Raw genomic sequence first — 26,687 nt, 5'->3', positions numbered from 1 at the left:
ATGCATTTAGACAGTAAGTGCAAAAGTAGTAGGTTCAGAAAGAGCCCTTTGATTTCATTGTTGTTAACTAGTTTGGCAGCCTTGGATTTGTAACATACTGCAGTCTCAGATTGTACTTTATCCTCTGAAGGCCTGTTTTCTATACGCACGTGCGCAAGCACACACACACACACACACACACACACACACGCATAATGGAACTTGAATATTCAAGGAACTTATTCCCTGAAGTCATTATAATTTACTCCTTAGTTACTATTTCTTCCTTAAAATTATAGAATATCTTCCAAAGATAAACAGTGAGGTGAATATTATTATTGAAGGATGTTAAAAGGAGATGACAGCTGTACCCTCACTTGGAATGTGTCTTGAATGTACATTTATTTTCATATATGTAAAGTTATGTGTGATTATTAATAATTAAATAAAAATAACATGGTGCAGGAAAGTTGGGTATATCTTCTTTTCATCTGATCATAGATATTTTTCATCTTTCTACTATACATTTATAAAAGATGTTTCAAAAGAGGGGATATGAGCCTAGTTGGAAATGTTAAATTTTATCTCTATTATTTCCATTTATTTAAAATTAGCTAAATATATGTAGGCTACTCTATCAAATTCACTGACTTTGTACAATGAACACATAAAAATTTTAAAAATAGTTTTCAGAATTTCTGCTTTGGCTCACACTTGTTGGTTGTATACACCATTTGATATAGCTCTGGAAAATCATTTCTTTTCTAACTAATTTTATACACACACACACACATTTACTTTTCTAGAATTTGTTATACAGATAATCATATATTTGATTCAAAAATCATAGATATAAAAATCATAGACATGAAGCTAAAATAAACTATTTTTAAGGTGATAGAATGAAATTCATTATTGTTATTTTAAAATATGAAAGTTTTGTGAACTGATTATTTTTTATTTCAAGGGCTTCATGTAAATAGGTTTATGTGTTTTTCTGTTAGCCAAATACCTTCTATTAACAATTTATATACTAAAATACGTGCCGTATAATACCGCACAATGAACGTTCTTTTGTTGACTAAGTCATTCACTTTGATTTAAATGTTATGACTTCTTTACCAATATACCTAGATACAAAAGAAAGAAGGTTGGTAAATCTAAAAATGAGTATCACTATGCAGTTCTGCTGGGAAAACTGTCAGCAGCCCGGTACATGTGCATTTAATGTGAAACCTCTTGTCTCTAAAAATAAAAGCAAGGCTGCACATGCCCCTATGTCTGACAGACAGAAGGGACACAATAAGGGGACTCCCTATACCACCTACACTCATCAGAGTGAAGGATGTTACTTCTTTGGTTTCCTGGTTTAATGGAAAGTTATTCGTATTCACATCACTGAGTATTAGTCATTCAATAGATGAAAGGAATATTTTAAACTTTAAAGGCTACCTTGGTTTCATTGTAAGTAGTGGGGATGAGACCCTGGAGAAAGTGCTGAAATCCTGTTTTATTTTAACTATTAGAAGTGGTTTAATATTTGTGAGTTTGCGGTTCTGAGATTAATAGTTTTATAGCATATGTGTGGAGATTTATGTTTTTAATTATGTTTTACCTTACAATTTTTACTCTAAAACATCTGTTTGTGTAAATACCACTTGCTTTTCTCTGAACAAGTGCTCTCTACATTTTTTTGTTTGTTTGTTTCTTTTCAAGGTTAATCTATTAAGCAGTTTACATTTTCTATGCATGCTGTAAAGGGCACTTAAAATGCTTTTAGATATAATTTCTAAAATATTTAATAGGCATAATGTCTAGAAACAAGTAACATTTAAAAAAAAAAAAACTACAGAAGCAAAGAGAGGTTAAAGAAAGATCCCATTTCTTTCTTCTTTGTAATTGCATTAAGCAAGTTAAAACTACAAGATACAATTTATTATAAAATAAAACTTAAATATCTCGGAATCTGTCATCTCTGATAAGTCTTTGCTACAAATACCAGAAGCAACTCAATTTGTATTTCTATACAGAAATGATAGGAAAAAGTTTGGAGTTTTAGGTGAGATCAAACTTTGTGTCTATTATAAATAAAGACAAATCATGAATGACAGATTTTTTTTTTAAAGGGAGAAATATTGGACAAGAAGAACACGGAGCTCATCTTAAACGTGATTAAGTTACTCTGCCCTAACCTTTGAAATTGGTGATTTCGCAATTAAGGTTTTAAAGTTCTTCCTCTTATTACATTACCCTCCTCTTGAATTGCAAAGTGTCCAAAACTGCCTAACGGTAAACGGATTTCTCTACGCAGTCGTTCTTGCTATTTTATTTGGATGAATTCAACTGGAGATGTTGGTTATACTTTTTATTCTCCGTTTCCTTTGAAAGGCTGAATAATAATAATTATACAATTGAGTAATTATTGGAATGTATCGGTTTGCGAAAAAGGTCTTGCTTTATGAATTTAAGGCGCGGTAACATTCTTTAAAATTAAGTGTAATTTATGCAGCGAAATGGGAAACGTTCAAATTGGGGCAATCCAAGGAAAACCTCAAAAAAATATTAAAACATATAAGAAAAGTGATACGGAACCTTCTGAACGTTCTCTCTTCGTGTCCTACTTCACCCAACAAACTATTGTGAGATGATAGGGCGGGGGTGAGGAGGGCACCTAAAACAAAAGACTTCCTTTCTCCACTCCTTTTTCCTCTGTTTCTTTTGCCAGAGCTTGTTGCAAACTCTTGGAAACATTGTTTGAACATAATACATTTGGATACTTTTATTCTTCCAGAGACTGAGCTGGGTGGTGCCTAGAGCTGACTTCTGTTCAGTAACAGAAAAAAAAAAAAAAAAGAAAAGTAGAAATCTTTCAAGAAATGAAAAGAACAAAGTTACCCGACCCGCGGAGGTTTTGAGTAACAAAAAAGTAAAAGGCACTTTACTTAAAGACCGCTTATTTCACTTTCCTAGCTCCATGTTCGGTACCTGAGAGATGGCCTGCATTGCCTCTGGTTTCTAAAAGACCACGAGGAGTACCGCTATATATACACAATACTCTAAGTTGGGAGCGTTATTCTCGGATTGATTCTGCTCCACGAAAGCTGCGGTTGCTAAAAGCCGAGTGTCCACAGCAGCCCGCACCTCGGCTACCGTCCGCGTCCTCCCTTTCCGAGCATCTAGCGAAAGCTGGGAGCTCGGAACCTGGAGGGAATCCTGGCCCCGCAACCTGACTCCGCTCGCCGCCGATTGGCCCGCGCCCCGAAACCCGCCCCCGCGGCCGGGGCGGCCTTTTCGCCGGGACCCGCCCCTCGGCCCTGGGAATCGCCGCCTGGCAGGCCGGCTGTGCCTGCCAGTCAGCTCGAGTGGCGGAGGCTCTCTGCTCGGAGCCCCGCCCCCTCCACCCTAATTGATATTATTGGAGTGTGGAGCAAGCGGCCGGTCTGCAGTCGGAGACTTGCAGGCAGCAAACACGGTGCGAACGAACAGGAGGGGGAAAAAATTAAAAAAGCTAAACGTGGAGCAGCCGGCCGGAGGCCGAGCAGGAGAATCGATACGAAAAGCGCAATAAAAAAGAACCCACTTCGGAGCAAACAGCATTTAAAAAGCTACGACTCCACTGAAACCTAAAATAAAACCTGCTCATGCACCATGGTTTTTCAAACTCGGCACCCTTCATGGATTATTTTATGCTACATCTGGCTGCTCCGCTTTGCACACACCGGGGAGGCGCAGGCTGCAAAGGAAGGTAAGGTGATGGGAACGCAAAGTTTGTTCTGAGTTATTTATTTAGCGGTCTACCTGCACAAGCCGGGTCGTCCGCGGGGCCGCCGGCCGCGCCTCTGGCGCGGGGCGACCCTCCCCCGTCGGCTCCCCGCCCCCGCTGCTCCCGGCAGGCTGGCGGCAAGCTGGGCTACTCCGAACCGCCTTCAGCCTGGTGCCCGGGGCCGTCCGCCCGACGGGAGCGGGATTTCTGGCGCGGCCAGTCCAGAGGGCGTGAGCAGCAACGGAGAGCGGCGGGGCGGAGTGGGGTGGTGGGCGGGGGGGTGATGACCAGCGAGCTCTTTCTCTAGGATAGCAGGCGGGTCAGATCTCTTCCTCTAGCCCTCTCTTCCTCCTCTCGGTGTTCGCCTCTGGTGGGGTAAGCTGCGGCCAGAGTTAGTCGGAGACTGGGGAGTGCAGCTTCTAGTGTCCTGGCCAGCCCGTCGGCGAGCGGCTGGTGTCCCGAGCCTTCCCAGAGGGGCCGTGACATGTGTGAGCTCCAAACGCTCGGGTTACTAATGAAGTGCTCACTGCGTCGGAGGAGGAGGCGCGGGCCTGCGGTTGGCGCTCGGCCGCCGGCGCGGAACAATAACGCCGCGGAGGTGAAGCGAGGAAGCGGTGCGCGCCCCGCGGCGGGGACGTCTCCATTCAGCGCGCGCCGCGCGTGGGTCCCGCGGGCCGCGCGGACAGCGGGAGTCCAGCTGGCTTGGCCGGCCGGGGAGGCAGGGGGGCGGGCTGGGGCTGTGGAAGTGGTAACGAGACGCCGCCTGGGTGACTACAAGTCCCCAAACATCTGCCCGGCAGTTGAGTCCGAGTGGCCAGACCTTGCGAAGGACCTGGATCCTGAAAGCTACCTCTGGATGAAGAGAAGAGGTTTCATTTGGGCGGCCAGATACGCCTGTATATGGTTATCATTATTATTATTTCTTCTCCTTTGAACCACTGACAAGGTAAAATACCTTTCGGTGCCTGTAGTTGGAGCTGGGGAAAAATAAATCCTCTCAATGGAAATGTCTTGCTTCTTGAGCAATGTCACAATCTCTCCCCCCCACCCCCGTTGTCTTCCAGACTGTAAATCTAACGTTGATTTCCCGATACTTAAAAGCAGAATACCAATAATTAACTGTTCCTGAAGTATGGAGAACGGAGGAATCTGTTATCAGATTTAGGTCATGATGGTGATGTGGGGCGGGGGGGAGGGGTTGTGTTCGATACTGATTCTCGCTTCATGTCGCCCTGAAAACTTAAGTGATTTAGTGTTTTTTTTTTTCCCATTCTCTTCGTGCACCCCTCGTCTTTCACTCAAACCACCCCCCCAACCCAACGCCACGTCCTACTTCTTGAGCCAGCCTGACCTTCTGACCCCAGTTTCCACATCTGCAACCCGTGTGGACGCTGAACCCATTCAGAGAAATTTTCAGAGAAAACCATGACTCCGAGCTGTCGGTTACGCGTTAGCATACGAACCAACGTCGGCCAGAAACACACACCCATACACACCAAAATGCACGTTTCTACGCGCATGACACTAGCGATTAGGAACATTCAATCCTGGAACCTTGTACTGATTGCTCCGGAAAAGCGGGACCGGAGGAAAAGTTTGCACTGCTGCGGCGAAGCCGGGCGCGCAAGCTCACGCAGACCCGGCAGGAGTTTGAGCTATAAATAACTGCATCACTAGGGGGAGAGGTTCCTGCAGCCAGAATGTCTCGCCCGCTTGCTTTTCTCTTCTGGGTGCAAGATACGTGAAGAGGATTCTGATTCTAGGAGGCTGAATTCTATAAATGCAGAAGTGAGATGTTTAAAAGGTGGGCGGGAGGGCGAATGAGCCCCGCTTCTCAGAGGCGACGCTCCCAGCGCGCAGCGGCGATCAAGAGCTCGGTTCTAGGAGCTAGCAAGCCCCGAGGGGCACCCCGGCACCCAGGAGCGAGCGCTGGGTACCACCTTTCGCAGGTGCCAGGCCTCCCGGGGTGGCCGGGAGTGGATGGAGGAAAATGAGGGACCTTCTTCCTCTACTTTCCTCATAGGTGTTCTCTCGGGAGGTCAGTTCCCGCTACGGGGAGCGCCTGTATAAGTCAGAGTCTGACGCTTGGAGGCGAAGTACAGCTGTTGTTTTTCCTCTTCCTAAATGCCGCCACCGCCTCTCTCTCAAAGGAGACGCTTCCCGAAAGCCTCTCTCCTCCCGGCTCCTTCTGGAGCTAGGGCGCCACTAGCTCCCTGGAGTGTCCAGGTCTGGCGGAGTGCGTAATGGATGCTCGGCGCGGCGGGCGCGCCCGTCTGGCAGCCCCTGCCCTGCCCCGCCCCGCCCCGCCGAGGGCCCCGCCCCGGCCCCCGCCGCCGCTGCTCCTGCGGCCTTTGGCTGGCTTGGCCCGGGAGCGCCCGGCATCTTGCCCCTGGCCCTTACCCCCGCGCGGCAGGGCGCGGAGTCCCGGAACCCCGGCCTGTGCGCCCCAGGTCCTAGTTGGCCTCCGGCTACGCCTCGGTGGGCTTGAAGGGAGGATGGCGCTCCGCGCTCTGAGCGGGAAGGCAAAAGCGCGCACTTGGGGGTTTATCCGGAGAGCGGACAAGGAGACACAGTGATCACTTTAGAGCTGCTTCTGATTAAACGCCCAGGAGCTGGTTTCTGTTTTTTTATGTTTGTTTCTCTCTTAACTTGTTTGCTATCACCACCCCTCCGCGATCCCTGGTTCCCACCGTAGGCAGTGCTGAGGGGTAACAAGGCAGTAAACAATCATCATATTGCTTGTTTCACTCTTCAAAATGACTCGCAGGTCACCTGGGTTTAAAATCCACTTGTCTCTTGTCAGTGCAGAAGACAAAAATGATAGTAATAATAAATCATCTCAAAAGGAACCTGGAACCCATGTTGTTTCTTTGTGCTTACTCTCTATTGTTGAGGACAAAACCAAAACAAACTTTAAACATTACTTTATATAAATTCACTAGTTCAACGATTTAGTGATGTTCCCAGTGCGAAATACAACTTGGTATTTTGAAAGTGTGCATTCCGCCCCCCCTTATCTGCAAGAGAGTCAAGTGTTTGTGACCGAAGTTTGTGCTTTCATGGTCTTCCCAAGAGTCTTAAGTGTAAAACATTTCTGCAAAAAAGTGTCTATCTATGTGTTTTCAGTTGCAGGGAATAACCTTGACTAGAGCGAAGGAGTTGAACACATAATCAATGTGTTCCTTTGTTTTCTTAGCGTAACAAATTTCCATTACCTTTTAAATACACTTTTTTCTCTAGTGATTATTTAAAAGTTCATATAAGCATATATTTTATTTAAGTCCAAATTTCAACATTTTGCTCAGGTTGATGTTATGCATATTTACAAGCTTGGAAATATATTCACTATTATTTCTGGACAAACTGATGCATTTGTTAAAATGCTGTAGAGTCAGACATATTTTTAAAGAATAAAAACTCGAAACTGAATCAGTTCGAGCAGGGTAAATGCTTTAGGAGAGCAATTGTCTTAAAAAGCAATACAATATATTGAATTGGAGTTATGATATATATTAATGTATAACATTTGAATACATTGTCTTGTATTAATACTATCAAGAGCATTTGGTACATTTATCTACATATAAATGAATTGTTTATGCTTTTTGATAATATCAAAGTGGAATACAACTGTTTTTAAAAGTCAAGTCAGGAACAAAGTCAAGTCAGAGTTTAAATATATTATTTTGAGAATTAGCTAATGCTTTGAAATATTTAGAAATTAAAAAAAATAGAAATATTGAAAACAGATGTTTGACTAACCCAGAAATATGTCTTGGAAATAATGGACAATTTATTTTTCTCATGATAACTTTGCTTGATATAGTTTTCTACTGTATTCATTTTGGCTTAAGAGAAGACATTCTATGAAAAAGTTTTTTAAAAAATAAACTCTGATTCTCAAAAGACACTAGGAGATACTTTTGGCACAATATTACAAATTAATGACTAGAGGAAGATGAATATGGAATTATATTTTATTATGTTCATGCTATTGTATCTGACAAAATTTGGAGTGCTCAATGGCTTATAAAATTCTTTAAAATATAAACTACCATAAAATTAAGATACCACATACAATTTTTACCCTTTTATGATATTTTTAAGTTTTTAAACTTAGTTTAATATTTCAATTAAATAATACCAAATATAATATGGTATTTTAACATCTTTTCTTCTTAAGAAAGGGGAATATGCTTGTATCAGGTAGGTACTCATTTCATCATTCATATACATAAATAACTTTATATATCTTAGATCATATCTTAGATCATGATAATTACATAGAAATTTGATCCATATTAGTAACTTTTACAAATGTGGTTACATTTTTCATGTAAGATTTGAAAATGAAACTTTGTTTTTCAGTACTACTGCTGGATTCTAAAGCACAACAAACAGAGTTGGAATGGATTTCCTCTCCACCGAATGGGGTAAGTACTTCTCCTCATAAAATATCAGCTTTTATTTTTTAAAGTAAGAAGCACAACCTTCCCCAAACCCCTGGAATTATTCACATTCTTCATATTTAAACTATTTTAATTCCAAATGTCTCATTCAAAATTTTGTTGTGTTATAATGAGACATTGAGTTCTTTGAGTAAGAGAAGGTATACTTTAGTCCTTGGAGAAATGGATTTAAAAAAAAAAACAAAACTCTATAACCATAATCTTTTGAGTTCTTATTGTGAGAGGAATCATACCTCAGGTTCCAGGCTATAAATGCTAACTAATTACAGGGAACATTTCCTTCACAAACTCACTTAAACCTCTTTAGTTGCTTTATACTTCTTAGTATAATCACTAGGTAGGTTGAATGTAAAACAGTATGTGATGTGTTTCTTCTTTTAAAAACAGTTTTAGCATCATTCAAAATACACTTTAAAAGGTAGTTAAAAATATAATATGGTCCATATTTTAGCATGGACTTTGCTATAAAATATTATTTGGATTCTCCAAATTTTGATCATGTGCTATCTGCTGTTATTAATCAGAAACCATGGCAGAGCATGTATATATTATACTAAAAATCTGCTATAATAAATATGAGTAAAAGCTGTCCAATAAAAACCGATGAATATAAGTAAACCCTAGAAATAGTCTAACTATTACATTTCACATGTCTGAAAGGTATATTATTTACTTTGATTTAGTTAATTTAGTTCAACATCTTTGTCTTTAGGTCTTATTTTAATTGTGAGAGAGGGCACATACTTCCCTCCCTTATGAAGAAAGGGGCTCCGAGAAAGGAGAATATATATCTCATTGTTATTTAAGTTAATCTTCCTTACAGTAAGAAGCCTAAGTGAGATTATAAAAAGTGTAACAAATTTAGCAAAGAGAAGAATGAAAATCTGAAAAGGACTTCTGAGTTTAAGAACAGCATAAAATCAATATGTCATGAACTGAAAGTCAGTTTAATAATGCAGAATGTGAACAATGCAAATCTCCTTTAAATAGTCAGATTTTTTATTCAATTAATATTTGAACGATTGCTTAAGATCATATTGTAGTTATCTGTATAGGTCAGATTAAATTATGAAAAAATGACAAGTATTTTACAGATTATAAAAAGTGCACTAAGTTTAAGGTAGGAATGTCCTACTTTTCTCGTAAATGGAATAGTTTCCATGAGTAGAATTATACATTTTAGGAAGTCATTCACAATTAAAAAGAAACCCTTTCTTACCAATGACAGATGTAGCCCGTTTTCTACCCTCTATCAATTAAAACAAATAGAGATGGAGGATAGTTTTTATCTTTAAGAAGAAGTAAACTGATACAGGATTGTAGTGATTACAGTATTTCATCAATGTAATACACAAAAGGATAAATTATGCCTGTCTATGTTATCCTTGACTCAAGTGGGCATTTTATCAGTCCAGATATCATAACAGTTAACCTTAAGAATCTTTAGGAATCAACAGATAATGTTAGGAAATGATGATTGACAATATTTTTTTAATATATGAAATGGATTGGCTTACATGTGATTAAATATCATGCAGGAAATAAAGTGTTATTAAGATATATTTTTAGAAAATATTTTTATAAGTATAGTATAAAAGCTCAGTATCTGAATTAAGATTTCTTCCCTAATGGTGTCATTTGTAGAAATGATTATGATCTCTTGAGAAAGTGAAATAAAACAAGAGTTGTGTTAAATGCATTTATGTAGTCTCACTATTTGTGATCTATACAATCATTGTCTTGAAATTTTCCCCTCAGGAATAAATTTTTAAATAAAATTAAAATTAACTGGGTTTCATAAGTAGTGAAATTGATTTTTCGTACATAAAACAAATATGATTGTTCTTAAAGTTAGAAAAAAGAAATATTGAGATATGCCTTTATAATAATTAGCCATGGTTTCTTCAGGCTGGGGAATTGTTAAAAAGAGCACATTTATCTTTAGAGCTTTTGATTTCTTGGTGTAGATATCATTAAGAGTTTTACTTCTTTTAATAATTTCGATCTAATTAAGAGACCAAAATATCCCCATCCAAATGGATGAATTTGGGTATATTTGGTTAAATGCCATTCAGACAGATGATAAACAGCTAACTGAAACAAAGAGAAATATACATACCATTAACTAGTCACAAACTCAAGTTGTGTTGAATAAAACCTGCACATGATAATGGGTTCTTTGCTGCATTGAGGAGTTTTGGTATGTCTGATAAAATAACAACAAATATATAATGTCACACAAGAAATTTCTGAATAAGAGTATTTTGCTAATTTGTCAATTTTCTAAAAAATAGTTTTCAAAGTAGATATTAATGTTTTAAAATATTTTAACAAATTAATTCTCTAATCAAGTTTTACAAATAAGACTCTTTACCACATGCTTATTAGTTTACTTTCTTCTCTGCTTTTCTTGAAACAGTGGTTTAAATATCACATGCTGTAAGATTTTGGATTTGAATACTAACATATTTTCATATTCAGCACTTTATATCGGGGAAATAAAAACACATAGATGATGATTTCACTATTAAAGTAGCCTAAATATAAAGTGGGAAATTTTGTTATAATAGTAAGAAAGGACATAATCAACTGTTACATTAGTCTTCTAGGATTATTTCAGGTGAATTGAAATTATTTGCTAATGGGCAGTGTAGATATTATCATATATGGCTTAATAGTCCTTAAGATGTTACAAATTCTGCTAAACTTATTATTTTCCCTTTTCATGAAAATAATGTGTTTGCTGTAATATGTATTGCATCAGCATATGGACATTTTTAAACATGTGATATTTTTCAAGTAAAAAAGCTTATTACTGAAATATGATCCAGCATGCTGATTTGCCATGTACATTTGATTGTCTATTGAAAGCAATTTATTTATAAAGATGAATCATGCTTTTATAACTACTTATTTATAGTTATGTGGCTTATGTACAGTATTATATATATAACGCTGCAAGAAATAAATAGCTCTGTAAAATGTTACTCCCTTATATCTTATTTTGGAAAGATTGTAAAAGATTTTGTATTGTGAATATCAACATGTTGTGGACTGCTTTTACATTTCAGAGCATTCTTGGCATTTTCTTCCCTGTGTTTTTTAGGTGCTCCAAGTTTAACATCAACACTTAAAATGTCAACCGAGTTATCAGAAATTCTGCCATATATCTATATGCATATGCATTAAATGGTAATTTAAGTGATTGTGTTGTGCGCTCAGTCTATAAAAATTACAGTCTCAGTGGAGACTATAGACATAAGCAAACATGTAAAAAGAAACACTAATACACTAGCAAACAGACATTAAACAAAATGAAATATTTATTGTATGTACAAACGAGGCAGGCAACCTGAATGATGTTGCGTTACCAGGACGAAGCTGAACTAAGAGTCCTATATTCTTAGATTACAGAGTTTTTGCCAGGGTAGGAATCTACCCAGCTCTTTCACAGATCATCATTTGTACTCTGCTAAAGATGCCTCATGCACTTTCAAAGTAAAAATGTTATATTTTTTTTTGCTGAATGACTGATAGGCTTTTTAAAACATTTTACAGTGGGAAGAGATCAGTGGTTTGGATGAGAACTACACCCCGATCCGAACCTACCAGGTGTGCCAGGTCATGGAGCCCAACCAAAACAACTGGCTGCGGACTAACTGGATTTCGAAAGGCAATGCACAAAGGATTTTTGTAGAATTGAAATTTACCCTGAGGGATTGTAACAGTCTTCCTGGAGTACTGGGAACTTGCAAGGAAACCTTTAATTTGTACTATTATGAAACAGACTACGACACTGGCAGGAATATAAGAGAAAACCTCTATGTAAAAATAGACACCATTGCTGCAGATGAAAGTTTTACCCAAGGTGACCTTGGTGAAAGAAAGATGAAGCTTAACACTGAGGTGAGAGAGATTGGACCTTTGTCCAAAAAGGGATTCTATCTTGCCTTTCAGGATGTAGGGGCTTGCATAGCTTTGGTTTCTGTCAAAGTATACTACAAGAAGTGCTGGTCCATTATTGAGAATTTAGCTATCTTTCCAGATACAGTGACTGGTTCAGAATTTTCCTCTTTAGTCGAGGTTCGAGGGACATGTGTCAGCAGTGCAGAGGAAGAGGCGGAAAACTCCCCCAGGATGCACTGCAGTGCAGAAGGAGAATGGTTAGTGCCCATTGGAAAGTGTATCTGCAAAGCAGGCTACCAGCAAAAAGGGGACACTTGTGAACGTAAGTAATATGTGCTCTTAAAATTCCACTTTGTATTTCTTTTCTATTTCAGTATCAGAGATTTTGTGTGGTAATAGTTATTTAAACAAGTGAGTCTGTGCTATACCAGCATTTCTGATTCAGCCGATCTTAAGTGAAGTCACTGTTGAGCTATCAATGATTCCCCACAGTGGTATCTACACTAATGGTATGTAATAAATATTGGCCAATGACGTTTGTTACTAAGATTTAATTTGCCCTCTGTTTGACCTAGAAGTCAACAGTTGCACATTGGTCTATGAGATTTAAGAGAGGAGAGTGAGCAGAGTGAGATGTGACATTAACCAAGATTCAATGACAGGGGATTCCTCCTATTGGGAAATCTGTATTGTTTGGACTTGTAAGTAGTGGGAAAAAGGAGGTTAAAGGGGCTGCTAACAAAAACTCAACTGACAGGACACATAAAAATATATTTCCAAACTTTTAGAATTGTTTTTTATAAATAATAAAACTTTGATATGAAAATAATCAAATTTTACTTGATAAATCTCTGAGGTGACTTCTACCAAAGCCATATTTCTTTTCTGGACTAAATAATAAAACAAATGCTTTTTTGATAGGTCATATTATAGCGGACCACATTTTTTGTGGAAGTGGGCCAAAGCAAAGCTTTAGTTATTGTAATACATCAGTTAGATGTTATCTATTTTTTGAAACAATAATAGCATACAAATTAGTGAACCTTTTCCTCTGTTTTGTAAAACTGGATTTTCTCTTATATAGTATTTTGTAGTCATCATAATTGGCCATTATTTTTCTGTTTAAAGCTATGTCGCATGGATCTTCAAAACTGTTAGGTATTTTCCTGTTTGTGGACATCCCAAAAATTCTATAATAAAGTTATATTATTTATATATTTTAATTTAATTTATAACACATTAATGTATTCTGAAAAATAACTTTTATATATTCTTTGTACTTCAAAGCCAGCAATGTGATTTTAATAACTGCAAATTCTAATTACTTTAGAAGGAACTGGAGTTAACGGTAGTAACTTACTATATGCAGATACTCTTCCATATGTTTTATATATACTAGTTCATTTAATGAAATTATCATGTTTCTTTTACAGACAAAAAAAAATTGGTGCTATCAAGGGTAAACTGCTTGCTTGTAGTTACTTTAGGGAGGTAATATCTGTCTTAGCTTAGAATCAGATTCAGGGCACTTTGACTCCTGAGCCTGGGCTTTTAGCAACAATATTGGCCTAGTTTCTGCACAAAGCAAGGAGAATCTTAGCAAATATCATTCTGTTTCATTGCTGAATTCAAATGTCTTGCTCTTAGTAATTTGGTATATAAGTAATATTACTTCCCCATAAAATTCTCATTCTAGTAGAATATTTAAAGTAATAATAGCTTAAAAGATATTTAGATCTGTGTTGTCGAACACGGTAACCAGGAGCCACATGTGGTTCTTAGGATATAAAAATTGGCTATTCTAAATTGAGATATGCTATAAGTATATTTTGTATACTGGATTTCAACAGATTCACACACACAAAAATAATGTAACATATTATTAATAGTTTTTTTATGCTGCTTACATATTGAGAGAATCATACTTTAGTTATATTAAGTTAAAGTATAATGTTAAAATTAATTTTAATTGTTTCTCTTTTAATGTGGTTACTGGAAATTTAAAAATTATATAGCTTGTTCTGTATTTCTATTGGACAAACTATTTAGATGGAGTAACTGAGCAAATATATTTTTCTATCCCGATTAAAGAGTTAAATATTTCCTGTGGATGGGCACTATTATATAAAATACCAAGGACCCAGCACTCAGTTGTCATCCATGCTACAGCTAATGTCGTGAATTCAACTCTGGGCAAAACAGATGCTATAGGTTTGGGTTTTATAGACCAGTTTAGCAGCTTTCTTTGACACTCCCCTGAAGGAGTCAAACCTGTCTTACCCCCTGTCCTTCTTCCCTACCCCTTACACTGGTAGAATTTCCTTTTTTTTTTTTTCTTTTTTTTAGATTTTTTATTTATTTATTTGACAGACAGAAATCAGAAGTAGGCAGAGAGGCAGGCAGAGAGAGAGGAGGAAGCAGTCTCCCCGCTGAGCAGAGAGTCTGATGATCCCAGAACCCTGGGATCATGACCCAAGCCGAAGGCAGAGGCTTTAACCCACTGAGCCACCCAGGTGCCCCACACTGGTAGAATTTCTTACTGGGTGGATCATCCTGCAGGTTCCATACATGTGGAAATAAAACACTGATGAAAATTTATTATCCGTACTAGTAGGCAGAATGCTATATCACTGGGGAAGTGTAGAAATAGTCTTACTGAACTAATCAATTCAGTGAAAGGCTATGTTCTTATTGATTGGAAGTTAACGACAATTACTTGAAAATAACTGTAATAGGAAAATTTAAAAACATACTATTACACTTTGGCTGTAAAAACAGCCAATTTGAGTAGATTTTGGTTGATGTGAAAGTGGAATTTAAGCTTTTGCACAAATAAAAATGGGAAACATAGTAAATAAAGTAAATAAAATAAATACAAAAGTGCCCAATTAAATCTGTCTAAGGAAAGTCTAGGAAATACATTAAAGTTCCTGCTCTTTGAAGGTCTAAAGATTTTTAAGAAAATTATTGTATTTTTAGTATCATTTTGTGTAATTTAACCTAAACGATCTCTGAATTTATTTGTTAAAAACAAACAAGAACTGTTTGCCTTTTATACTTACAAGAGTAGAACTTAGTAAGAAAAACAGTCTTTAACTGCAATAAAGACATTTATTGTGAAGAAAACACTCCCAATTTCTTCCAAATCAGCAAAATAATCTCATTAAATGTGATACTATTAAAATTATCCACATTTACTTATTTCCATTTCAAGAATTAGAACCATATTTGAGTACCAAAATTATTGTCACCTATAAACCACACTTAGGTGGTTAAAAATAAAGTAAAATGACTTCACTGTTGTCTACATGAATCCCTCATTGAAATAGGTGGAATTAAGTATCAGAAAGTGTTCATTAAAAAAACCGTGTTTAGTCAAGATGCCTCCTGATGTTCAGTTGAAGGAGTGTGTGCACACTGTTTTAAGTCAAGTAAATGTTTATCACATAACTTTCTTAATTTTTAACCTTGGTGATGTTGACAAAGGAATTAAAGATCTTATACTTAACTATGGCACTATGTTCTTTTACAAAAACGCTTCTCTCCTTGGCATAATTCCAATGCATTGCTGGGAGAGTACTTGCTTCTGGAATCAATCCAGGCCTGCCTTTATAGTATTTCTCCTGTTTCCTTCCAATGATCCTGTTAAGAGTTTGAAAACAAATTCCAGTCCCATATTGAGGAAAACTGAAGTGTTTGGGAGAGAAGGCTAGTGAGTCCCTAGCCAAATGAAGGCGGTTAGCCACTTAAAGGCAAGTTTATCAGGGCACTTTATAGAGTGGAAGTCCACGGTGATATCTGTTAGAGTATAATTTGAAATATGAACAACTGTGAAAACTGATCACAGTCTTGATTAATTCATGTAAGACCTTTTTTTTCTCCATGATTCTGAAAAAAAAAACCAACAAAAAACAAAAAAACAAAATAAGAACAACTCAATTTTGAGAACTAAATTAGTTTACTAATATATGGAAATTTCTAATTCTTTATGATAATGCATTAATGAAGATAACTCTTCAGTCATTTAAAAGTATATAATTCCAGTTGGTTAGTAAGCTTTTATTGTCAAAAGGTCATTTAAAAAAAAAAATTAGCCATGAGTTGTCACAGCTTCTATGCAAACCAGCAGATTATTTTCTTTAAATATATATATATATACTCAGAAGACTAATAAAATTATATTCTGAAGTATATTTTTGAAATTTTTGGAATTTCTGTATAATTTGGTTTCATTTAAAAAGTAGAATAGTATTTGTCAAAGTGTGGAGCTTCGTATTTTAACAGGTTTGTATGGGAAATTTGCAGTTTACACTAGACAATTGTGTTAATTTTAGTGAGTAGTCCTTACCATATCACTAAGAGATTGAAGTATTTTTTCTCTCTTCAACATATGAAAAACTGAAGCTCAGGGATATTAATATGTAAGAAAACTGGGTAGGAATTCAGTATGCTGTTTACGAAATCAAATCTTTTTTCCCCACTGCACTACACTGCATCCTAAAATTTGTCCTGGACTTCAACCAATGGATTCTAGTTACTGAAGAAATGGTGAAACTTTATTCTAAGTAAGGTGACCATATGCCTCTTTTATCTGGGATAATTGTTCTTTCAACACTGTCTCTCTTTGCTTTCCAAAGTGTTCCGATTTAGATGATAAAATATATGGTCTCCTTAATTGTAAAAAATCCAAGGATATTATGCAGTTTACATGTACTTAGACCATAGAGATGGGCTCTACTTGCTTTATTTATATTGCTTAATTTTGATTTTTTGAATTAAAACAAAAATTTAGGAATTCCTTTTTTGATAATTTTAATGTAAAAGGGAATTCCAATAATTTCAGATTTCTAATTTTTATCATAAGGAATTTTTGTAATAGTTGCTTCTTAATATTTTATATTAATATGTTAACAGCCTTGTCACTATTTTATTAACATATAATTAAGAGACATATAACACATTCAATTAAATAAAAACATTTATTCAATTTGAAAGCATCGATAATATTAAAACCTGTGTTGATTAGATTTTTTGAAAACCATGTTGTTGTTGTTGTTTTTTTCAGTAAAGTAGTATGTAATTTGTACCACCACATTTTATGAAAATAAGTGGGTCTTCATAATATATTTGTTTATAATCAAACATAAACAGAAAAGTAAAATACACTACAGGATTAATAGCTCAGATGTAGAGTCACAGAGTTTTCAAATTCTGGCTCTACAACATACCAGCAGTGTAAAATAAACTTGGGAAATTTCTCTAAACCTTAATTTTCTTAAGTATAAAATGGGGCTAATAAGATAGTAACTCCCGCATAGAGTTCTTGTTAGAATTGAATGAAACAATGCATGTAAAAACCCTAAGAATAGTATCTGGGACATAGCAAATAATCAATGAATGTTTGCTATTATCTTGTTATTTATAATGTAATGTGGAATTTGCCAAGTAAAGAAATCTCATGGCAATGAGTGAATGAGGATAACTCTCACAGGCCACAAATAGTTAAATATCTTTCAAGCCAGTAATTTCATCCCTGGTAACTTATTGGAGAAGATATTTCGATGAAAAAAAATTTTTTTTTTACATAACCTTTTCTTTCCCCAGTGATGTATACAATTTAAATATTGGAAATAACCTAAATGTCCAAAGTTAAGTGGAACACCGTGATTCAAATTTGTCCTTAAAATATCAGCAATGTGATATAGGAATTATAAATTGCTCTCTATTAATAATTTTGAATGAAAAATTAAGAATTAAATTTGCAGACACCGATATTTAGAATATGGAGGATATACATAGGGAAAAGAATAGATGCAAAGCATAAATAACACAATTGACGTGTCAGACTGTTGGGATCGTGGGTGATCTTTTGTTCTCTGAGTTTTTAAATTACCTTGAGCATTGACTTTTTTTTTCTTTTTTTTTTTTTAAAGATTTTTTTATTTATTAATTTGACAGACAGAGATCACAAGTAGGCAGAGAGGCAGGCAGAGAGAGAGGGAAGCAGGCTCCCTGCTGAGCAGAAAGCCCGATGTGGGACTCGATCCCAGGACCCTGAGATCATGACCTGAGCTGAAGGCAGCAGCTTAACCCACTGAGCCACCCAGGCACCCTTGACTTTTTTTTTTCTTAAACAATTTTAAGTTATGTGTAATCTGCTATTTCATAAAACAACAACAGCTTGAGTTGTATCTTGAATATACAGGCTTCTCCAGTAAGTTAGCATCAGTGTAAAATATGGGGCTCAGGTTATAGAGCAGTAGTAAGTAGAAGACAGTTTAAAAAATTTAAAAGGGGGAGATTCGAGGCCTTCAACAAAAACACGTCATTGATTTTGTTTGCTTTCTAGTTATTCATAGAAGGCAAGAACTTATTTTAAGTGTTTTACATGTATTAATTCATTTAATCTCTCAAAGAGGAATATTACTAACTTACTTAATCTAGTAGGTAGGCACTATCATCGTTCTGTTTCAAGGACAAAAAATGCTCCAACTAAAATATTACGTTATTTGCCTATATTAAATCATGTATGTGATATAGATATACACACAATATATGTATATATACATTTACATATACATATGATATATAGATGCGAATACACACACACACACACACACACACACACACACACACACACACACTATTATATAAGGAAACCAAAGCACAGCAAGAAGATGAAGTACCTACACTGCTGTTTAGTCAAGGTGGTCTGGCCAGGAATCCTGGCCCCTAACCAATACAGTGCCCAAATCTTTACAATAAGCATTTTATCTATCACAGTCTTTTTATAAAAGGAAATGTTCTTTCGGGATCTTGAAAGGTGCTACAAATCTGAACATTTTTCTTATTTATAATAATTTCAAAATACTGCTTTGTCTTTTCCCATATCCTAAGTATTTCATCTACTTTGCCATTATCTTTCCTATCCCGGTTCTTTTTTCATGTGGCAGTCAGAACTCAGTTTTTGTCAAACACAACATAGATAGTATTACTTCATTAATCAGAAAGTTTCAGGCTCCTCATTACTAATAAAAAAATTCCCTGTTTTCTAGGCTGGTGTTTAAGTCTCTCCAACTTGATCCTAATCTTCTTTTCTAACATTCCGTTGCATTATTTATCATACTCAAGGTCCCTGTTCCTCAGCCTGGTACTGATGTGTCTGTCATTCTACCGTTAAATATACCCATAGATATTTTTCTGATGCCTTTGTACTTAACATTTGGCCCCAGATAAACAGAAAACAAGCAAACATCACTGCCTCTCACAGTTACCTATTGTATCTTAATCCTGCACATTCCTGAGTTCTTCAATGAGCTCTCTCTTCCAGATTCTCTTGGTACTTACCATGCCTTGCTTTTTTCAACCTACAGTGCCAGCTAGCCTGTGTCAGCTGATTGAACTTGTGTCTTTCCTTACAATTTCAAGTTAAATGCCTCTTACTCTCTGTTAGATCATCTGTTCTTGTGGATACTTATACTTTGCTCTTTCCCAGTGGGAATCATCACGTGCAATCTGATTTTTTAATTTAATTTATTTTTTTATTTATTTGTGAGAGTGAGAGAGAGCACAAGCGGGGGGGGGGTGGCAGGCAGAGGGAGAGGGAGAAGTGGACTCCCTGCTGAGCAAGGAGCCTGATGCAGGACTTGGATTCCATCCCAGGACCCTGGGATCATGACTTAAGGCGGAGGCTTAACCAACTGAGCCACCCAGGCACCCTGCAATCAGATTTTAATCTTTATTTGTAATTCCTTTTACAGCTTATACAACCTATGGTTTTCTACTACAGATCATGGTTCCCACCTAGCACAGTTCTTGTATCACTTTCATCTTCCAATAAATGTTTTTGAACTTTCTCAAAGACTTATTCATACACTGCCCACTGCCAAGGAAAATATTTTTATTTCATATTCATATCACTACTTAATTTCTTATGTATATGGCTATCCTCTATGATTAGCCTTAAACCTGATAAGTATGAGAACCTTTCATTATATTTTCTTGTCCTCATAGCATATAGCAAGATGATATGCTGATTGTTAGAAAACCTGGACAGGAATCTGCTCCAGATATGGAATTTATTTCTATGAAAACAATGTAACTATATTTATTCATTGTCATATTTCCATTCTCTGTCACTGTCTTTGTGTCTTTCTTTTAATTTCTGTGTCTCCCTCCTCTAATGAAATGAAAGCCGTTTCACCTTTGTTACCAATACCTATGTCTTAACAAAGAGAGAGTTACAAGAGCCTGGTAACATTTCCTAAAATAAGAAGGTCTTGGGGTGTCTGGCTGGCTCAGTCAGAAGAGCATGCCACACTTAATCTCGAAGTTGTGAGTTCGAGACCCATGTTGGGTATAGAGATTACTAAAAGAAAATAAATAAACTTAAAAAAAGAAAACCTTGAAGTATATTTATGTTGATCTTATATGGGAAAGTGATTTTTATAAGATAATTTTGCTTCCAAATTATATATTGTAAATACTAACTTGAATTGCAAAATAAAATGAAAAAATGGAAAGAAACAAACCTGAGCTATATTTTAGTATAAATCAGAAATTATGTAAATTCAGTATCATGTCCAAAAATATTTCTATTTGAGTTATAGCTAATTATAAATTTTTATACTCTTCAATTATTCACTTTCATAAACTTGTACTTATACAAGGCATCTTTGAATAGGTAATGTGCATAGATCTGGAATTAGTGCCATCCTTATGCTCCTGTCCCACAGGGCCTTTTCATAGTGTAAATACTGTTATCAGTTTCTTCTGTCCTTTATGGAGATATCTGCTCATAATTCTTTAAAAACATGGATAATATCATGGTCATATTTAAGTTAGAATCATATTACAATATCCTATAGGACACCATAGACTTTACATAACATTAAACTTCTTTTTACTCATCTTCAATCATCTTTGTATGTGCCCGCAGTGCACTGAACATGGTAATTATACAGTACATAAAGAACAGGAAGAAGGAAGACATGAAGTGAGGAGAGAATAAGGAAGCAAGGAAATATGAAATTGATGTATAGGACTTAACCTTGCTACGATTTATATGACTTCAGAACATTTCTAATTATCCTAACTTCGGCAAATATATGGTCAAACTTACATATTTCTAGTGACAGCTAAAATTGTCATTAATTTCTAGCAGGCAGTGTCGAATACAAATCAATGATACCTGCAAATTTTGCATTTGGTTTCTGTATCGAACTTCTAGGCATTTCCTCTAAGAAGATACATGATAATTATAATCCACAAAAGATTTTATTTATGATGATATTATCACAATATCATTATTTTATACAAATAACAATATTATTTTCATGGGAGAAATTAGAACCAGCTATACATTTGCTGTTTTCCTCTATGTGTATAAAAATCTGATACTGATTCAAAGAGGAAAATTTCAGAAACTCTCCATATTCTAATTTTCCTACAATTTAAGAGAATTTAAGTTATCCCATCCTCTGCAAAATATCTTCCTAATTAAGTTTATGGAGGCACATCTTTATTAGGATATGCATGTCATGTCATTATGTGAAAAGTAGAAGGCTACATGAATGTATAATATGAGTTTTTTAAAAATCTGGTAAAGCAGTTCAGCTTTGAGTTTAGGTCAAATTGATGAGTTATAGACATTATTTTTGGCTTTGATTGTAACACCAACTTTATTAAAGATTATAGAATCTATGTATATATATATATCATAGTATTTTTCCCATGTAACAGCATTTCATAGGAACACAGAAAAAGATATACCTTAGTTGAAGTAAATGTGTTATTATTTCTCTCAGATTCTGTGGTTTTATGAAGAAGTATGGAAAGTTTATTATTCAGTTTACTTTGTTTAGTCTGGGGTCAATGAATGATATAGAAAACCAGGCAAAATACATTCTGGAGTAGAGGAATTTGTAAGTTGTTTCAAGATTATAATTTTTGTGCTCTGGGTTTTGAATTTTTCCATTTGAAATGAAAAAAATTACTTACTGTTAATGATGATATTATCTTTTGTTTCTAAGAGAAAACCAGGAGGCTTTGAAAGGACACATACTATGTCTTATATTTTGTTTCATGTGTTACCCAAGTAATACCTAGTTTAGTTTCTCATCTATGGTGATGTTAGCCTCTGGCCTGCACTGAAGCTATTAATGTTAAGTTAGAACATTTTATAGAAAATCTTGATTTGGTGAAGGGAGCACCATGATGCTTTTATTGATAAAATAGATGATCAAATCAGATGTAATTATTACCTGTATATCTTCTATTTGTCATTTGTTAAAGCTGGTTAACAATCTATTATGTTAGTATTACCTACTTTACTTTTTAAGAACATTCTTTCAAAAAGAAAGTAGGATAAGAGAGAGATTAAGGATGCAAGTGGTAGGGTGTGAAGGGGTAGAATATATCTAAAGAATCACTAGATAAAATAAAAGTTTAGTCTAAGAAAAATAAACTGAGTATTAGCGACTTTACTATACTACCGTGTATTTCCCATTGATTTATATCTTCTTTTATTTGGTAGTTTACTATTACTAGCTAAACTGGTTCCTGTATAGACAATGACATCTAATGACATTAACTTACCTAATGACATTAATTAATGGCCTTAATTTAAACTAGTAGATGGCTTAAATAAATATACTTGATTGATTTAAAAAACATTTCTTCATATCTATTTTTAACAGGCAAAATAACTTCTACTATCCAGTGTTCTTATTTCAGTTGACCTTTTCCTCTAAAGTAGTTTTATCCTTGAAAAGAGATGGGAGATAGGACAGGCACCTTACCTACCCAAATACATAAACTCATTATAATAAAACTGTTCCATGGACATGCTTGTACTCCTTGAGGGTATAATCCCTTCCAAGACAATTAGAAAAATAAATTCTTGGAGTTTGAATGTACCTTAAAGATTATAAAAAATAAATTAGAGTGTTTTTTTGGGGAGGTCTCTTTTCTTTTTTTCAATAAGTGGGACAGCGAAACACCTCATTTATAGTTCTAAGAGTTCATTCATGACAGATCCCAAAGTAAAATCAGAACTTACTCTTTCCAGTTTTTTTTTTCCATTTTGACATTACATACACAATATAACACACAAATGTGTGTGTGTGTGTATATATATATATATATATACACACACATGTATAAGCACACACACACATTCACTGCCCACCTCTAACCTGCCCCAGGGGTAAAAAAACTTACGTCAACATAATGGAACACAAAATTAAGTTTATTTTTTCCTTGACCCATTTTTAGATTTCTAAATTGCTCTGCACTAATATTTTAATTTGTAAGTGCTGAATAGTTAAGACTTCTTTCTCTGTGGAAATCTCAATTGACTTTTTCAAGGAGGCTGAAAACTCTTAAAGGATATTCTTGGATTATTGCATATTTAAAAAAGAAAAAAAAATAAAAGCTACTTCAGCAATGTCATTACATTTTTCTTCACAAAGCAATACATTGTAAACTAACTTTTACTTCTTTACTTTCAAGTAGATTGTTTTAGGTTTCCTCTGCCGTATAAGAAAGTAAAGTCCTTCCCCCCCCCCTTCTTTTTCTTAGTTTCCCTCTCTTTCTTTTTTTCTTTCCTTTTTTTGTCATTTAATTTGCAATTCTTGTAGTATTTTACCAATTAGGAAGGTAAATTTTAGCAATTAGTGTGTTTTGGGTATTGTGACAATTGTATATAAGTGTGCTTTAAAATGGAGATAGTGGACACCTCTTACGTTATCAGAAACCTAGAATTTGGAAGGGCACAGCAACTCTGCTGTTTAACCTTATGATTTCTGGCTGGCTCTCCTCCGAGAAACCCTTCAGACCTTGGCCCCCTCGGACCTTACAAGGGCAGAGGGACAGTCATTCTTCTGCAAATCTATTTCTCAAACTGATCTTTAACATTAACACATGGTTAGCTTAGCTATTCAGATTGTGAGCTGGAGCTGGGAAAACATGTGGCTCCAAGTTTAATATGTTGAGACAGTATTTTAGTTTGCAAAGGAATCTTGAGAGGAACTTTTTAAAGTTTGCTATTTCAGCCATGCTTCTTGCTGTTTCTGATGTTTATTCTGCACAAACATTATGTAGAAGAGTACTGTGTTTTTTCAAGGCTGAACATAACGGTTTGATCATTTTGCTGCTTTTTAACTTTTTCCAGTATAACAACATTGCTATTCACTTCATTTCAAGCAGCTCTGTCGTTGATTTTCAAGCTTATTCACCAGGTCATCACTGAATGTATAGCCATCCTTTCTTCTAACATCCTTCATCCTTCAATGTGGTAAAGTGGGTGTTCTCTTCCATGCCCACTGCCTCTAGTTCCTTCTCCCCCCCACCCCCATCTTTTCCTATAGTGTTGTAGGCTTCGGCAATAGTTTTTCATTTACTTTTCAGAAAATTCTACGCTATTCCCTGGTTTAAAACTTCAGAACATACCTTCCCATCTACTAAGTGGATTAAAATAGTGAGAATACATCTTCCTTACTCACTCTGTGTTTTCACTTATTGAAATATAAGTATATAGTTAGCAACATTGTGTCTTTTTGCCTTCCTAACATGACAGTGATTTCATGTATAATAATTTGGGGCCATGCATATCAGTTAAAAAAGATTGAACCTTATTAATAACTATTACTCATTATTATTGCAAAATTTGATGCGTATCTTTGTGTTTTGAACTACTCTCCATCTTTTTATGTTTTTGGTAGAAGTCTTAATTAAATCTAACAGGATATCTAGTTTTTACCTCTTCAAATCATTGATAATATTAACTTTTTACAATAGTTTATAAAATTAAACTTTTAATATAAAATTGAGAAGAGACTTTCATAATGAGAAGGTAAAATGGTAAATTTAAAAATAAAAATCACAACTCATGATATGGGCAAAACTTTTATAATTTGAATCCTAACTTGTTTTTCTTGAGCTGAGAAAATAAACCATACTTTGATCAATACTGGAGGTTATAGTCCCTTTTGTAATGTTTGGATTGTGACTATATAATTCTAGAATTACCACTGTCAGTCAGTATCATAAAGGGACTTAGTCAAGATGTATATGTGAATGCTTAAGTAGTTGAAGTTCTTAATTCTTATTTTTCAAAAAACTAACAGTTTTATTATGGTACGAGAAGGGGAGATGGGGACTTAACAACAAAGAAGAGTGTAATAATAATTTAAATAGTTTTTTTTTCCACCAGGAAGGCAGATTAAGGGTGAATACAAAAGAGAGGCAAGGTTAGAATACTGCCACAACTTCTGATCTTTAGTTTTTTAAGGATTTTCTGTCATTGTATACTCTATTGCAGAGACAACAAACTATGTGTTAGGTCTGTAAAAGACAGCATAAATATTCAGGGGCCTGTGAATACAGCTCATTTAAGTTTATATGACACAAGCTGAGACAAGGTTGACTTGTTGAAAAGCAAAACAATAATGTATACCAGAGTTCACATTAAGCACATCTTTTATTGCATCCACTTGCTTTTGTTTTTGCTTTTGCAATTTTTTATCATTTCCCAATGTATGAGATGAAAAACAACCAAGCAACCCCCCCAAAAAACAAATCTACTTTGCATACAGACTAATCTATACTGACAATAATATACATTGTATTCACATAAACCTAAAGGGCATGCTTATTTATTATTCATTAATGTCAATAGATAACCGACTGTCACTTGCAGTCAGCGTGGAGTCTGACAGAAAGCTGACAGTGATTGACGGACATGCTCCTGAGAATCTGCATAGGCAGAATGCTTAGGTCAGTTGAACATATAAAACCATTCTGGACCCAGATTGAGCATGAGGAATCTTACTGGTATTTTTATTTTTAAAAACATTGCATAGCCCTAAGAACTCATTTGATCTTAAGAATAATTTTAGATCTTTAGTGCCATAATTATCAAATTAAAGTAGTAACTAATTTGATTTTTAAAAAATATCAGATTCCTCATGTTTCTGGCTCAGATCCTAGAGTCAGAATGTTGATTTTGGTTACCCTGTCTTATAGAAAGAGGGAAAAAAAGGTTGATCGTTGCCTTATACATACATACCTGAAATTATTAACATTGTATTGAAGGAAATACTATTTAATTTGGAGAATAACAGTTAAAAGTCATTGATGTACAGTCCATATGATTTTAAAAATAAAAGGGAACTGTATTCTTGAATTTTTTCCTTGAATGGTCTCAGCACTGTATATTTTTAAATGGATTCCTCAGCCTTAATAAATATACTTATTTTACTGAGTTATTTTTTTAAGTTATTATACTTATTTTACTGAGTTTTATTTTACTTGTTAATACTATACCTAGAATGAAATTTTTGGCTATTGAGATTTTAATTAATAGTTATTTTCAACAAAAATTTGCTAATTTTCTCAACTTGGGTGAAAGCATTAACACTAAAAAATAATACACAGAATTTCAGAATGTTTTAATAGAAGCTTAATAGTTTTATTTCAGAGTGCAAGAAAATTATTGCATTATATTTTGTCTGCAGTTTAACAAAAGGGCTAACGTGAGTTAGAACTGGTATATCCTTATCTTCATTTTG

The 26,687-nt window shown here is 35.4% G+C and overlaps 1 protein-coding gene across 5 annotated transcripts in view; it reads left to right on the top strand.

Annotated features, from left to right (window-relative positions):
* Positions 1-3,406: 3,406 nt before the first annotated feature.
* Positions 3,407-26,687, top strand: part of EPHA7 (EPH receptor A7) — a 166,977-nt gene continuing 143,696 nt past the window's right edge. For all 5 annotated transcript variants that reach the window (XM_032858146.1, XM_032858145.1, XM_032858144.1 and 2 more), the window contains exons 1-3: positions 3,407-3,724; positions 8,111-8,175; positions 11,770-12,439. In XM_032858146.1, coding sequence (XP_032714037.1) covers positions 3,628-3,724; positions 8,111-8,175; positions 11,770-12,439 — 832 coding nt within the window. In that variant the 5' untranslated portion in view covers positions 3,407-3,627. The remainder of the gene's footprint in view (positions 3,725-8,110; positions 8,176-11,769; positions 12,440-26,687) is intronic.

The sequence above is a fragment of the Lontra canadensis genome, unplaced genomic scaffold (genome assembly GCF_010015895.1).
Source record: "Lontra canadensis isolate GAN:19392208 unplaced genomic scaffold, GSC_riverotter_1.0 scaffold14, whole genome shotgun sequence".
Lineage (NCBI taxonomy): Eukaryota > Metazoa > Chordata > Mammalia > Carnivora > Mustelidae > Lontra > Lontra canadensis.
This window is presented reverse-complemented; position numbering and strand designations above follow the sequence as displayed.